Source organism: Amphiprion ocellaris, chromosome 13 (assembly GCF_022539595.1).
Source record: "Amphiprion ocellaris isolate individual 3 ecotype Okinawa chromosome 13, ASM2253959v1, whole genome shotgun sequence".
Classification (NCBI taxonomy): domain Eukaryota; kingdom Metazoa; phylum Chordata; class Actinopteri; family Pomacentridae; genus Amphiprion; species Amphiprion ocellaris.
Window position 1 is genome coordinate 29,842,362 of NC_072778.1, and position 15,193 is coordinate 29,857,554.

The 15,193-nt window shown below is 41.6% G+C and overlaps 1 protein-coding gene across 2 annotated transcripts in view; it reads left to right on the forward strand.

The window, feature by feature from the left end:
• si:ch211-159i8.4 (matrix-remodeling-associated protein 5) overlaps positions 1-15,193 on the forward strand; it is a 33,822-nt gene that overhangs the window by 12,818 nt on the left and 5,811 nt on the right. The window contains exons 2-12 of one of the 2 annotated variants that reach the window (XM_035952506.2): positions 295-420; positions 880-1,016; positions 6,427-6,556; positions 7,426-7,664; positions 8,077-8,228; positions 9,274-12,267; positions 12,416-12,678; positions 13,534-13,819; positions 13,903-14,103; positions 14,310-14,828; positions 14,948-15,119. In XM_035952506.2, the coding sequence (XP_035808399.2) occupies positions 295-420; positions 880-1,016; positions 6,427-6,556; positions 7,426-7,664; positions 8,077-8,228; positions 9,274-12,267; positions 12,416-12,678; positions 13,534-13,819; positions 13,903-14,103; positions 14,310-14,828; positions 14,948-15,119 (5,219 nt within the window). The remainder of the gene's footprint in view (positions 1-294; positions 421-879; positions 1,017-6,426; positions 6,557-7,425; positions 7,665-8,076; positions 8,229-9,273; positions 12,268-12,415; positions 12,679-13,533; positions 13,820-13,902; positions 14,104-14,309; positions 14,829-14,947; positions 15,120-15,193) is intronic. The other variant, XM_035952507.2, reaches the window with a different exon arrangement.

Below are 15,193 nucleotides of genomic sequence, written 5' to 3' on the forward strand. Positions count from 1 at the left end.
CGAAGGATTGCCATGGACAAAAGGTGGTCCTCAAGATAGTCATTTACCAATACAGAAACCTAATTCTTCTTAATGCTCCATACATCTAAAGGCTTTTTAAACAGTTTGCAAGGGGTATGGCATTTTGCTCAGGTCACTAGTGGGTGATTTCATTTTTACCTTCACCGCTGTCATGTATGTGGATCAGTAGCAAACTCAACCAAACGTAATTCTACTATTCATTAGGTAGATTCGTAGAAGTCTGCATTAGATCTTTTTGTCACCTCATCTAAATCAATTCACCTCTTCCTGCAGGTGTGTTCATGGCGTGAGCGGCCAGTCGACCATCCAGTCATGGCGCTGTGGTGGTTGGCCAGGATCACCTGCAGGCCGACTGCAGCCTGGTTTCCTCTGCTCTTCTCATCTCTGCTCTGGCAAACGGTAAATCTCTACTGTGGAAACGTTCAACTTTTTATAGGAGCCAGTGGTTGGTTCTTTAAATCATCTGAGCCGTGGATGCTGATTGATTGGAAAGCCACTCAATTTTCAGTCAAAAGCTACAGTTTAGATAGATATCGCAGTAAAGAGGTTTTTATGGATAAGATGTAAATTCAAGAAACTCTAACCCTCCAAAAAAGCTTCATGGTATTGGGCACAATTGTAATACACCATTTTATATAAGCCCCGTGTCTCTTTATTTCACTTAGCATTGATTTATTCCCAGACTGTCAGTTCCTGCGGGTCTGAATTCATCTTTTTGCTGTCCCTCTTATCTGTATTTTTGAATTTCCCATGCTCTCTGCTTCCTTATACCGCCTCACTTCTCTCTCTTATAATCCTGACCTCCTTCTTTGACTTACTTCCACCTTTTCCTGCTCTATCACACCTCCTGTCTTGCAGATCGCTCCCGTCGACGGCGTCCCGTCCTGCCCACGGAGCTGCAGCTGTCCGGGCGTTAAAGAGGTCCACTGTACCTTTAGACACCTCAGCTCCATACCGAAAACTTTTCCTAAAGACACAGAGAGGCTCAACCTGGGGTGAGTCTGCAACCGCTGTGCACAGAAGCACTGAGACACTGAAACCAATGCCCTCCGAGGGGAAGAAAACTAAACACTGAGGAGGAAGCAGTGAGGAATGTAGTGGAGGTGATTTGTCAGAGAAATGTTTTCTTTAGCTAACAAATGAACGACGCTGCCTGTTGGCGACTGTTTTTTTAGCTCATTTTTTATGCAGGGAGTTTACTCTGTTGTCACAGGAAGTGGGTTCATGATAAGATGCCTGTCCATTTTACACTTTCATCACTAGGGTAGTTAAGAAGAGGCTGTAAACTTCTGTTTTAAACCTATAAGATAAGAGCTTAACACCAGCACATGGTACTACAATAAATCTCCTAATTGCCTCCATGTGGGTCTTTGCATTGTGGATGGAGTGTTCACTGCTTTCCAACACAGCAGAGAAATACTCCCAGCCACTGTTTTGAATGTAACAAATAGCCCTGTCTAATAATTGACTCCAAACAATGCATATTCACGGGAAACAGTTTGGCAAGCAGCTAACAGAGCTGCACTGTTTCTGTTCACGGGAAGGTTTTTTATTGGCATGTGTGGGAACGACTATTACTGCATTTCAGGTGTGATGCAATGCATCTGTAGTCAGATCAGCTCTGCAGCTATTCACCACTGCATATAATGTATGATGGGATAATGCATTTCAGGAGGTATTTGGTCACAAAAGCTACGTTGCAGTGCCAAGCTGCTGTCCACAGGAGGCAAACTGTCTCCATATGTGCTGGTTGAGTAACAGTTATCTGCACTGCAGGTAGACCAAAACAAAACGCATATGTTGTTTTATATAGCCAGCATTACACCACCAGGAGCATATTGGGAAAGGTTTGGCCTGAGAGAAATGGTATATTAATATTCAATTCCACCACCCTCTTCAGGCCAGGTTGAAGTGAAAGTAAGAGACACCAATGAGTGACTACAGAGCATCCTAGCTTTAGTGTTATAATATCATCTGTCTGTTATAAAGGCATACCGCAGGGTGGAAAACACACAAACAGGCATGTCCAATATAATAAATCCCTGTGGATGGATGAGAAAAAGTTTGAAAAATTGACACTGTTTGATTTTTACATTGCAACAACAAACAGTGAGAGACTGATTTGTGATGTGAACTATTTATATGCTTCTCTGTGTTGTTCAGTCAGCAGCAGGCCAGGCAAGACTTGGGTTTCTCCACATGTTAAGGTACACTTCAAGAGGCTATAATAAGAATGTTGATCTGTATCTGAAGATAATGGAGGATGGTGTCCTTTGCCTGTCCGATTTAGAAGTTACATTTACCCTGATGTTGACTATTGTAACACTGCAATACAAGAGCAATGCTGTTCCTTCATTGTCTTTATCTTAAACTACTGAAGGTGGTTTGATTGGGACAATATCACATCATGTATGTAGCCATCAAACACCTTTCCAGGTTTCCTTTTTTTAACCACCGGAGACCAAAGGCTATTTTTAAAACTCCCTCTCTGATCTCTGTGTATCAGAGCTGCATGTTTAGAAGATCAGCTCACCTGCCGCAAACGTAAAACTGCTCTCCACTACACAAAGGCAAGTTGCAATATAGAATAATTCTGCCATACATGTTTCCATCCATCCATTATCTATACACCGCTCATTAGGGTTGTGGGTTGACTGGAGTCTGTTCCAGCTGACCTAGGGATCACCAGTCTATCACAGGGCTACATATACAGTCAAACAAGCACTCTCACATTCACACCTACGGACAATTTAGAATCACCGATTAACCTCAGCATGTTTTTGGACTGTGGGAGGAGGGGAGAACATGCAAACGCCATGCAGAAAGATGCCAGGCCCAGGCCAGGACGCGAACCGGAGATCTTCTAGCTGCAAGGTGACAGTGCTAACCAACTGTGCAGCCTCTGCCATACAAGTTTGACCCAGAAAATGACTATGAATAAGCGTAATGATACAGAAAGCCCCACAAGTTAACAGAATTGGTTACTTCACTTTGTTAGGTATGAAGCCCCGAATGTCTGAATCTGTATTTTTGAGCCTCCTGATAGAAGGTAGAAATAGTCAGTCATGGTCTTCACTGTTTTTTTCACTCATGATATGTCTTCCAGCATACAAAAAAGACATATGGGCACGTGAACTAAGTAAAAGATTTGATTTTAACCAGACAGGGCCTTTACAATTTCCACCTGACAAAACATCCTCAAATTCAGTCAGTAACAGCTGCAGAACTGTGAGGACACAAAGAACAACCTTGGGCTCTATGAAAAGGAGAAACATGAGAGAATTTAAAAAAAACAGTCAGTCTGTAGGTTTGTTGCCATTGGCCAACTGATGAGAAATTCAAAGAACCGGTACTTATACCTTCTCAAAACTGTAAAATAGCAAGTGAGTAACTTTCTGTAATGAGTCACTGACAGTGCGGACGTTGATCCTGTTCTAAAAATCCTCAAATGCAGCTTCACCAAATTTGGTGAGGCAGAATTCAAGCAGAACAATTCTACATCTATCATTTTCACCCTAGTAGTTTAAGGAGTCTCTCCAGTGAACATGCCACATCCAGAAACCTTGGAAAATGGTACTAGATGCATTTTTATAATAGATAAGCGCTTATTGGGTTTTTCTCTAGAATACAATGTTTTAAGGTGAAGATGTTGCTATCTGAAGTGACCTGACATTAGCACTATAAAACTGGTTTGCAGTGATTCTGCTACAGGGACCTTCAGCTTCAGGATTAAAATGGGGGTTCAATGAAAACATGAACATTAGCTCTGTAAGTCGGTTGAAAGCTTATCTAGAAATAAGAAAGATGCTTTTGTCTGTCTAAAACAAAGGTCACATTGTTGCAAAAGTTTCAAAAAGTGTTTTATTTTTGTCACCACTCTGCTGTCAGTTCACTACTTACTCCTTTGGATTCCACTGGAGAGGACCGTTTGATGTTGCAGTATGGTACACATTTTTTTATTTCCTATTAAATCCGTATGGCTGTGTCTTTGTGTGCAGCCGAGGCAGTGTCTATCCTAATGGGAACAAAGGATAGTTCTCAAGGACCCTTCACCAGAGAAGACATTCTGGAAGAGGACCAAGCCTTGAAGGAGCAAACAGTCTTTAATTTTCTAAACACGAGACCACCCGGAACACTGGGGTGCAGACCAGAAGGATTTAGTTTAATGCAAAGCTTTTGGTCACACCAGACATGCTTGGGTGCTTTATTTACACTCTGGGGCCTGTTTTCCTTTAGGTTCTGAGAAATGCTCTAATAAATGCAGATTTCCATCATCTCTCAGAGGACTTGTTCTGCGAGTGGGGCGGAGGATATACAGGAAACAACCATGACACACATGGATTTATGCTTGTGAGGAGATAAATGTTGGCATCCAACAGCAAGGAGTTCATCATGCTTAAAAAGCCTGGCAGAGTGACAGTGGGGCTTATTAGATTCAGCCCTTAATGACAAATTATTGAAAACAGCACATGCAAGTATGCAATGATTACAATTAAAATCAAATGACTTTTAATCACAAGGGAGCCCAAGTTATTAGAACCATCACACTCGGAATGTGTGTAATATTCATTTGCAAGGTCTAGTTCACTTGTAACTGGGCACTGAGGAACCTGGCAATTTACACGGAAAATTGCACCAAAGGAAATTGGACTAAGAACATTAAAATCAAGTTTTAAACTCAGAGCCATGGTTTGCTTCAAACTAAGCTCCTGACAAATCATCGTATTGCTTTTGAAAAAATGATCCTTCTGACACACCTTGATGATGGTGCATCTAATGTATGTTTTATTAGAAAAAAGGCAGGTTGTGCAGCAACTGACCAGATGAGCACAGCTCAGAAAGCAGCTGAATGCTTTTTTCATTGATCCCTTTTTGTGTGTGCAACCAATGACAGCATCAAGAGCGCCATGTTGGAAAGACAGTCTTTATAGGGTAGCAGTACAATCCTCCACACAAGGTTAATGGACAGTAAAATCAGGGAGTGGGTGGGATTCACGCAGAGGCCTGTGATGGCCGGTTTTGGTGCGGCTGTTTTGGTATACTTTGTATATTTACCCAACATATGCTTCAAAGAAAGCATATATTGTGATATATTGTACTTGTACTGGCTTGATTCTTGAAAGACTTCCTGCAGTAATTTGCTGAAACTTGAAGTTTGTAGGAGACACTTTTCAAGAATTCTTAGTATTTTGTTTGCTCAGCTCAGCCAGAAAACAAAGCACTCGTTTTACCAGTCAATGTATGTTGCAAACCTCGCTGAAAGAATGAAATGTAAGTGGCCAAAATTGTTTTCCTTGGTATGGTGGGTGGACTCGGCCTTTGAGATGAGAAGATGAGAGAGTAAGAAGCTCGGACATCTGGAGGGAGCTCCGAGTTATGCCTACTTTCAGTTTGTCTTTGTGTTTCCTCTATGAATGGTTGGAGCTCCAGTATACAGGAGGAATGCAACAGCTTTCGTTATGGTACAAGGGCAAATCACGAACACTGCCAGGGCTTGAAGTTCAGTTCCCAATGGGAAAACTTACACTAAAAAAGTGTGCATTCATGGTACTGAAAGAGGCTCTGGATGAAAACGCCCACTAGATGATATACTGAGAGTTGGCTGTTTTATTGATGGTATTGGAAAAATGCTCATATCTCCCATATGTCTTCAGCTGAGGAGGGATAACACACAATCCTGTTGTGTTTTTAGAGCTTATGAACTCACTACAGGATGAATAGACAATACTGCACCTATTCCTGTTGGTGAACATCGAACACATTCAGTCTATCAAGAAGTCTCAGCTCGTGCCAACAGACTGTGATTTGCTACACACTTTTTAATTTTTCATGAATAATCTTTGGCTCTGTCATCTACTGTTCTATATTATACTTCTAGTTTGACTCTCATATAATATAGTATAGAGTATAATGACCTGAGGATGCTAAGAAGAGTCTTTGTATTTTGGCTGTTGGTATAATTATGTTTTGCAGCCATATTCACACAGAACACTGCTGCTTTAAATCCATAGATTGATGCTTTGACAAGAGGGTGAAATGAATATATGGAAGCAACACAAGCAGGGCCAGTCCCTGCTGTACATTGTTACGATCTTAGATGGTTATAAAGATGAATTATGTTCATCCTTGGATCTCTGTTTCCTCTATTTTCCACAAAGCAGAGCTTTAAGGAGGAGACAATCATTGTGGGTCAAAGGTTGCCTGAGGCCTCTCTGTCAGCCCTCTTTTTTCTTTCCATCTGTCATTCCTTCAGGCATTTTCCTTTTACTTGAAAGGCCACATTGGCCTCACACACTTGCAAGCACTGACTTCTAATTTTAGCTTCCTATCTTTCGGACCCACTAATGACCTTCTGTTACTCTTTCATCACATTAATCAGTTCTGTTTATTTTCTCTTTCTAACAGTTACAACAGCCTGACGGAGGTGGAAGGGTCAGAATTCAGGTCGTTACGGCAACTGGAAATGCTCATGTTGCATGGCAACGACATTAGCACAGTCCAACCCGGATCATTTTACAGACTGAGATCACTACAGGTAGAGTTTCTATGTGTGTGTCTTGGTATCATAACTAAAGCAATAATATCTATTTACTCCAAGTAAATACTCTACTATGTTTTGAAGACACACTCTAGTAAGTGTGTACTTTTTTAAAAAAGTTTGTGTGTGTAAACATTGTGGGATTTCATATATAACTTCTGGCTTCAGCTTTCTCCTAACTGAGCTGTTTGTTGCATTTAGCACATAACTGAACTGTGGACTTCCACCAAAATTGATCTTACTGACCTGAAACTGACTTCAGACTTAGCTGAGCCCCCTAAATACTGGACATAATTCTGGAAGTGTTTGTGAAACTGTGTGAAACTTGATTAGACCAGAAGTGGACATGAAATTTCACTGCCAATTCCATGCTTCATTATACTGTAGGTCAGATGATGTTTCCTTCTCGAAGTGTGAATGTCATTTTCTTCTGGAGACTCAGTCCACAAAGAAACTGACAAGTGTAACAGCATTTCTAAAAGTAACGAACCACAATGCATGCAGTGTATGTACAGAGCCAAATCCAGTCTCGCTCTACATAAACCACATTCAAGCCAGTAATTAGCTTCACTTTGATTGTTTAACTAAAAAAGTCCTGTTGGGTCCAGATGGGCCCAATCAAAAACTAAATTAGAATGTTAAATAGACCAAAGCGCCTTGCCAAAATATCAGAATTAAAAACAAGACACTTTAGACTTCATATTACTTTGCTTGTTTCAATTATGCCATAACCACTGTACAATCCACTTGTATATACAGCATATGAGACCTTCTCTGTCCTGTTTCTTTCCATCCTGTTTAATCATTGGCTAATATTGTATGTTCTGTAAATGTGAGCGTAACTAATACTAACTTTCTTCTGACAGATCCTGAAGATGAGTTACAACAAGTTAACATCAGTGAATCCTGGTCTGTTTGAGGGTCTTGTTGGTCTGATCCGTCTCCATCTGGACCACAACCTTATAGACTTTATAGAGCCGTACTCCTTTTCTGGTCTGACCTCCCTAAAACTCCTGCAGCTGGAGGGAAACCTTCTCAAAGAGATCCACCCCCATACCTTCATCACAGTGTCAGTACTTGGAAACTTTTGGACATCTGGACTCAAGTAAGAAAACAGAATACTGTGAATATTTATCTTATAATTGAAGCGAAACTTCTATTACAGAATATGGACTATTAAAGGATCTATTTTCGTGATTAATGGGAAGTAAATGTATCCTGACAAGAATATCAAACTGAGATTTGAAATGTTGGTTCTTGCTTACAGAAATGTGATCAGCATTGAATAAATGGAATGTGTATACTTCTGAGAAGAGTTCACACATAGACTCTCTACATTGCTCATTATACCTACAGTGTAAACCTATAACTGTCACCTGTAACCCTGGTAATACCTGCTTTACAGATGCTATGGTGTATTTGTTTCTGTGATTTATTCACAATACTCTCAAGGATATGCCTCATCTTTGTCGCCTTGCAGACCTCTTAAAGACATAAATATCATGTTTTTGTCTCAGACACTTACATTTATCAGACAATCTGCTGGAGCAGCTCCCAGCTGCAGCACTGAAGATAGCTCCCAGGCTCGAACTCCTCTCTCTGCATGGAAATCCCTGGACCTGTGACTGTCAGCTCCACTGGTTGGTGGAATGGAATTCAAAACATGATGGTAAGGATGACTGAATGAAAACTCCTTTCTTATGTTCTTCATAATAAAATTTTATGCAAGTTTGCAGCATTTCACATCTCAAATGTCTGATGAAAACCAGACAACAAATGACTAAATGTTAGTGTAAATGTTGATGCTAGTTAAAGTAATAATAGAATGAGCAGAAATTCCTTAAAAGAACAGTGCCTCCCTACACAAATGAATATTAGCATTCATTGTAATTTGGCTTTGATCTCTGCTGAATGGATGAAAACTGTGTCCGATGTTGAGGAAAACATCTGGGTCTTTAGCTGTTAAATGGTTCATTATGTTCACCAAATTCACAAGTAGCCTACAGTAGGTTTGTCAGAACATGATTGCTGATAGCAGCTGTCTGCTGGAGCTGCATTAAAAGGTGGTGTGAACTAAAACAGTAAAGATCTGGACTTTAAAACCACGACAAAATGAGCTAAAGACCACCAATTAAAAATCGATTTAGTTAACATGTCAATATGAATTTTTTTTAATTTATTTATTTTTTTTTAAATCTGCCACAAGACACATCTCAAAGAGATAAGCAGCCAGGTCCATGGCAGAGCATTTTCACCTTGAGACTGTATCTTGGAAATATAGTTAGACTTCAGGGGCTTCATACATAATGACCATAATGATGAGATGTTTAGTTTTGTTTTTTTTTTACCCTCTTTTGTCTTTTCTTTGTCATCTTTAACAAGCCCCATATGTGAGCTGTTTGTATCAACAGCTTAGTTGATAATACATCATTATGTTTATAGCCTGCTTCATCAGAGGGTTTGTGACTGCCTGAACTGTACTGGTTTCATAAATGTTTACTGAACCTAATTCACCATGAGTTAAAATGTTATCTGCAACCCCATAATGTTTTGATTTTTGCCTTGTCTCATTCTTTACATTTTCCTTACTGCCCTCACATTGCCCCCTCTGTCTGACATGCAGATTTCTTCCTTGATTTTCATTGTTGCCTCTTCTCCTTTGTTTTTACTAAAATCACCTCCAATCTCTTCATCTCTCTTCCACTTTCTTGCAGGAGTAATAAAGTGTAAAAAGGAACGTGGCTCCAGTGAGATATGCCCCCAGTGCTCTTCTCCTCAGCGCCTGAATGGTTCCCTTGTGCTCGGCTTAACTCGAGACAAGCTTACCTGCGAACGACCAGCTCTTCGCTCACCCCTCAAACAGTGGGACAGTCCAGTGTGGGCTGAATCAGAAGCAGAGCCTGACCTCCCATACACCCGGGACTTTGAAAAACCTTTAGGCCATCTGACTTTCGTTCTCTCGGACAGCCATGGGAACCATGCTCATGTTGCATGTAATGTGCGCAATCCTGAAGACAACTCACCAATGACATGGACAGTAAATCCACATTCGCCTGGAGAGTTATCTGTCAATGTATCACTGGTAACCAACCTTGAGTGTGAAATTGATCGAGAGACGCTGCAAAATCTGTGGCAACTGGTCGCATATTACTATGAAAGTCCTGCAATTTTGGAAAGAGGTCAACAGAGAGGAAATGATAGCAGAGTAACTTATCAGTATGTCCAAGCTGTAAATGAAAACTCACCATATTTCACTGAATTAAAGGGGCATTTGGTAGCAGAACCTTCATGGCTGCTTCAACCCAGAGTCACTTTGAGGCTCAATAGGCAGCAGACAACAACAAAGAAACTGGTGATGGATTTTACTACTTTAATCACAAAGGAAATCAACAGCCACAGGGGGGAGGAAGATGACAATGACTTTGCTTCTTCTTGGGCACTAATTCGCAGAGGGCAAGCTGGGCGGGTCCAGACTGCTCTGGAGGGTTCAAAAGTTAATTTGGAGTGCAGTGTGATCACTTCTGACGCAGAGGTGAAAGTTGACTGGATACTTCCTGATCTATCCATTGTAGAGGAAGCAACCAATAAAATAGAAATTTCTGAAACTGGGCAGCTTGTGATTTTAAATGCCACACTGTCTGACTCGGGTCTCTACCACTGTATCATCAAAACCAAAGCCGGTGTGGACTTGATGCCTTTGAGACTCACTGTCAAAGAACGCTCGCTCAGTCCCACGGCTTTTAATGGTCAGAAAATTACAGTTCAGAAGGGCGGCTCTTTCGCTCTCCCTTGTGAAGTGAGCTCAGTTCAGCCCAGTCAAATTATGTGGTACCTTCCCAAAAACCAAGTCCTTCTCCCCACACAACAGACGAGAAGAGCAGAAGTAATGGAAAATGGGACTTTGGTGGTAAGGAAACTCACACCTGATGATGTAGGGGAATACAGCTGCTTGGCCTCCAATCTATATGGAGTTGACATGCTGTCTCACATGGTGGAAGTTACAGGAGAAAAATCTTCTGATAAATCCAAAGCACAGACTGACAGACAACAGCCAGTGTTGCCAGTTAGTGTGGAAGAAGGTGAAGGTTCAGGGGGAGATTATCAGGAAATTATACGTCCTTTTGCTACGCAGCTCCCAGAGAAGGTAGGGACACAGCAAAGGAATCCAAATGGGTTTTCGAAAAGGATACGAATAAAAGATTCGAAGAGAAAACCCAATAAATCTGTTAAGGAATTAGATCCACATCGTTGGGCAGAGATTCTGGCTAAAGCTAATGCTAAACCAAGTGTTGCTCCTCCCACAGAGCAGTCGCTAGAAGAGCCCAGCACTGTCACTGTCCAAGCAAGTACATCCAAACCGACCACTATAATTGCCACAGCAATCACTACTACTGCTAACAACTTACATGTAACTCCCAGAAGTACACCACCATCCCAAGAGCATGATGGTGGGATTAGAGAAAAAGCAGAAACCATCACAGAGTCCCCTCAGACAGTTGAACAGTCTGAAAATAAGCACACTGGAGAAGGAAGAAGAAGCTCCAATTTCGTTCCTGGTCAACCAAACAGGAGAAGGCCCCCTTACAGACGTAGAAAACCCCTACTAAGAAGAATCCATCCACATCTAAACCCCTTCTCCCGTCAGTCAAACAAGCCCCAAACAACTGTTCCCCCACCAACAACCACCACACCACCAACAACCACCACACCACCAACAACCACCACTACTACTACTACTACTGCTACTACTACTACTGCTACTACTACTACTGCTACTACTACTACTACAACACCGGTTCCAACCACAGTGGTGAATCATGAAACTTTATCTGCTGAGTATCAGACAGAGGAAGATGAAGGTGATTACTATGAAGAATATAATGACAAGAATGATGACAGTTTGGAAGCAAATAAAGATTTAAACAGTGAAACCCTTCATAACACTCATGATCGTGACAGTAGCAAAACCCTCTTGCCATCAGTTAAGGATTCCAGTGTCAACATCTCTGCAGGTAGACATAATCTACCAAATCCAAAGACAATTATGACACCGAAGCTAGATAATCCAACTTTAAAGACTGCTGAAGAAAAGAATAAAGATACTGTAAACCCAGAGAAACCTGAGATAAACAGGGTAGAGGTGAAAAAAACTGAAGAAAATGGCAGCAGCAATACAAAGCTTGCAGGAGAGAGTGAAAGAGACAATGATCAATCAAACATTGAGTCGGTTACACAGCGCTACAGTGCGAGAGTTAGCATCCTGTTAACAACACAAAATAGGCCAAGACCTAACACTCGACCATCACCAGATCACAATACACCAACACGGACAAGAACTTCCTCCTCCAATGTTTTTACGTCACATTCAACAAGTGGCAGAACAAGAGAGGAAGTCACCCAGATCAAAGACCGTGTGTTGAACAAGGCAACTGCAAAACCTGACATTCACAGTTTCCCCATAATGGAGCCTCTTCACCCCTGGCTCCATCAGACCAACCAGGGAAGAGGACAAACTACTGCCTCCAGGATTGAAAGCACAAACCAGGACAGAAACACAGGACGACAGGTTGAGGTGAATCCAGGTAGACATTCACATCCTCCTATTGTCCCTCCAACCTCCCGCTGGTCTTCACACTATAATCCTCATCACTACTACCCCATCTACCCTTCCTGGCCAGGTCAAAAGACATTTCCTCATCCAAGGCAAGGTAAATAAAGCTGATATGTAATGATTTCCTCACTAAGGAACTATTTTATTAACTTACTAGCTAATACTGTGTTGATGCCATGTTCAGATATGTTACTTTGCACAGATATGCATTAAAATATGATTAAAGACTTGCGTTCTCTTCCCAGGTCCTGGATCACACCCAGCAGCCACCCATCGACCCTGGCCTCTCCCCCACCCGTGGGCTCACGGCTCATTTGCCACCAATAGACCAGAGATCACAGCTGAAACAGTCAAACCAACACCGACTGTTTCTGGGGCAGGGAACTCAAGATTTACCGTCTCCAACAGTCATCCGTCACAACATCATCATCAAAATCATCATGTGGATAGCAGGACTCAAACTAGAGATCAGCTCTTTTTAATTAGGCTGAGGAACAGATACAGACAGGTATAATATAGGTTTCAGGGTGTGCATGAATAGTTACATGATCCCTATTATTTAATTGTGTACAATAATACAGTACTTTTCTAAAGGAACAAATATGTGTAGCTATATTTTTAAACTTTATAAACTAATGTACCAGTGAAAGGGAGGGAATTAGGAACCGTGAACATTGAATAGGTGCAATAACAGGGGTTGGTGTCAGTAATGGCCATTTAGTTCAGCTGTTTATGCTGCCAAACTGTTGATGCAGCTGTTTAAATTCAAAGTTAGGCCCTCGGCATTATATGTTAAAAAGCAACAATTCCCAAAATAATATAACTATACTTATTTCGTGTTATCAAAATTTGCCTATAGTTTATTCCTTATATCATTGGGTTGCTTTGTATTGTTTATTACAAAGGCTGGATTCAAATCCTATTTTCAATATTATGTTTCTATGTTTTTCAGATTAACAATAGATGCAGAATGGCTTTGTAATGTGAAAAGGGTTGCTCTGTGACAAACTCCACACATTTTTATTGCTCAGCTCCATAGCTCACGGAGTTTTGTGCCATTTTGAATTCACGGTTTTGGTTTTTGAGACCACAAGAATGGACCTTACATTTAGCATATAGTTCATTCTTTCGATTGTATTTATCCTAATTTCTACAATGTTCCAATATATCTCCAATAAACTGACTGTACATTACATGTCCAACAACAGCTGTCACACATTGGCAATGTTAGCTAGTAGTTAAAGGAAATTTCAAATATAGATTTATAGCTGTAGCTGGTAACCTATGTGAAAAAATGTTGCTTTCTCCTCTCTTTTAAATGTTATTTCATCCATATACATTTGTTTGATTTGGGTCTTTCCAGGCGCAGCTCGATCGCATTGCTCAGCTAGGGAGGATGGTGACCCCAAAACCTCGCTCAAACTACTATAAGCCTCCACCGCCCATCACACCTAAACCCAACCCTCCATCCATATATAGACCTTACACCTTTAAACTACCAGCACCCACTGCTTCTTACACTCACACGCTGCAACCCCCGAACCAGGCAAAACCTTATTCGTCATCATTCTCTGGTTTCTTCCCGACCCCTCTCCCTTACCGCCCCACCACCTCGGGGGTTCTTTATGGAAGTCGGTGGCCTGTTGGAGGTATGTTATAATGATATAGGCTTATGCATGCTGGTACATAGAAAGTGTAGTTTATAAATGAATCATGATACAATTATTTGCAGCAGGACGAATCAGCTCCCGGCGACCCACAGCTGCACCTCCTTTCCCATGGCTGTTGGGAGCTGAAGGTAGTGGAGCGAAACCTCGAATCACCACAGTTACTGCAGCGAGCGTGTCAGTGCTGGCAGAGAGCAATGTGCTCCTCCCATGCAAGGCAATGGGGAATCCTGAACCCAACATTGCATGGACCAAAGTCTCCACAGGTAAGACACAGAGATGAAAAGAAAGACAGAGAAGTGGGGAAGAGAATTGTGTGTATAAGAAGTATGTTGGTAATTACACCTCATTCATGTCACTGACCCCAGATCGGAATCAGTTAACTAAAATGTGTTTCTTTCTAATTACTACTGAGGGATTCCAGTACATCTCTCATTATTTATATCTTTTGTCCTCTTTGCTCTCTCCATAGGTGCTACGATACCAGCTAACACAAAGCACGGTCCCCGTTTTGAAGTCTTCAAAAATGGAACATTTGTTATAAAAAATATCCAGCTCCAGGATCGAGGACAGTACCTCTGCACAGCCCAGAACAGGTTTGGATCAGATCGAATGGTCATCACCTTAGCTGTCCAGACGGAAGCACCCAAGATCCAACCACCCAAGTCCACAGAGTTAGCAATCTACCTCGGGAAAAGTGTAACTCTTGACTGTCTTGCTTCTGGAAAACCACCAGCTCAGATATCATGGATTCTTCCGGACAGAATGTTTGTTCGTGAAGCCGGGACTGTTCATTCTGTCCTCTCCCCAATGTCTCTGCTTCAGAATGGAACCCTGCAAATTCATTCTGCCAATTTCTCAAGCAAGGGGGACTATAAATGCATTGCAAGTAATGCAGCAGGTGCAGATACAGTCACCTATCATCTCCACGTGGCAGCTCTGCCTCCCAGCATAGGGGAAGGAGCAGCGGATACTGTGATCATTCAGCCAGGTATGATGCAGAAAGATAAACTCATACAAACAAACAATCCCTGAAGCAAAAGTCTCCCTCATGACTGTTCACAACATGACAACAACCAATCTAAACTAATATAATCCCATCTAACCCAGGCAGGAGTGTGTATGTTCACTGCTCTGTGAAGGGTGAACCAGTGCCCGCTCTGAAATGGGTGCTCCCAGCCGGCGTACACGTGAAACCATCACAGTTTCTGGGACGTAGGCTCTTTGTTTTCCCCAACGGGACACTGTTTGTGAAGAATGTTGTGCCCTCTGATGGTGGCAGGTATGGGATTTCTTTTAGTCTATTTTAACATGATTATCTGTCTTTATATGCTGGACAAATGTCTGATCCAGTAA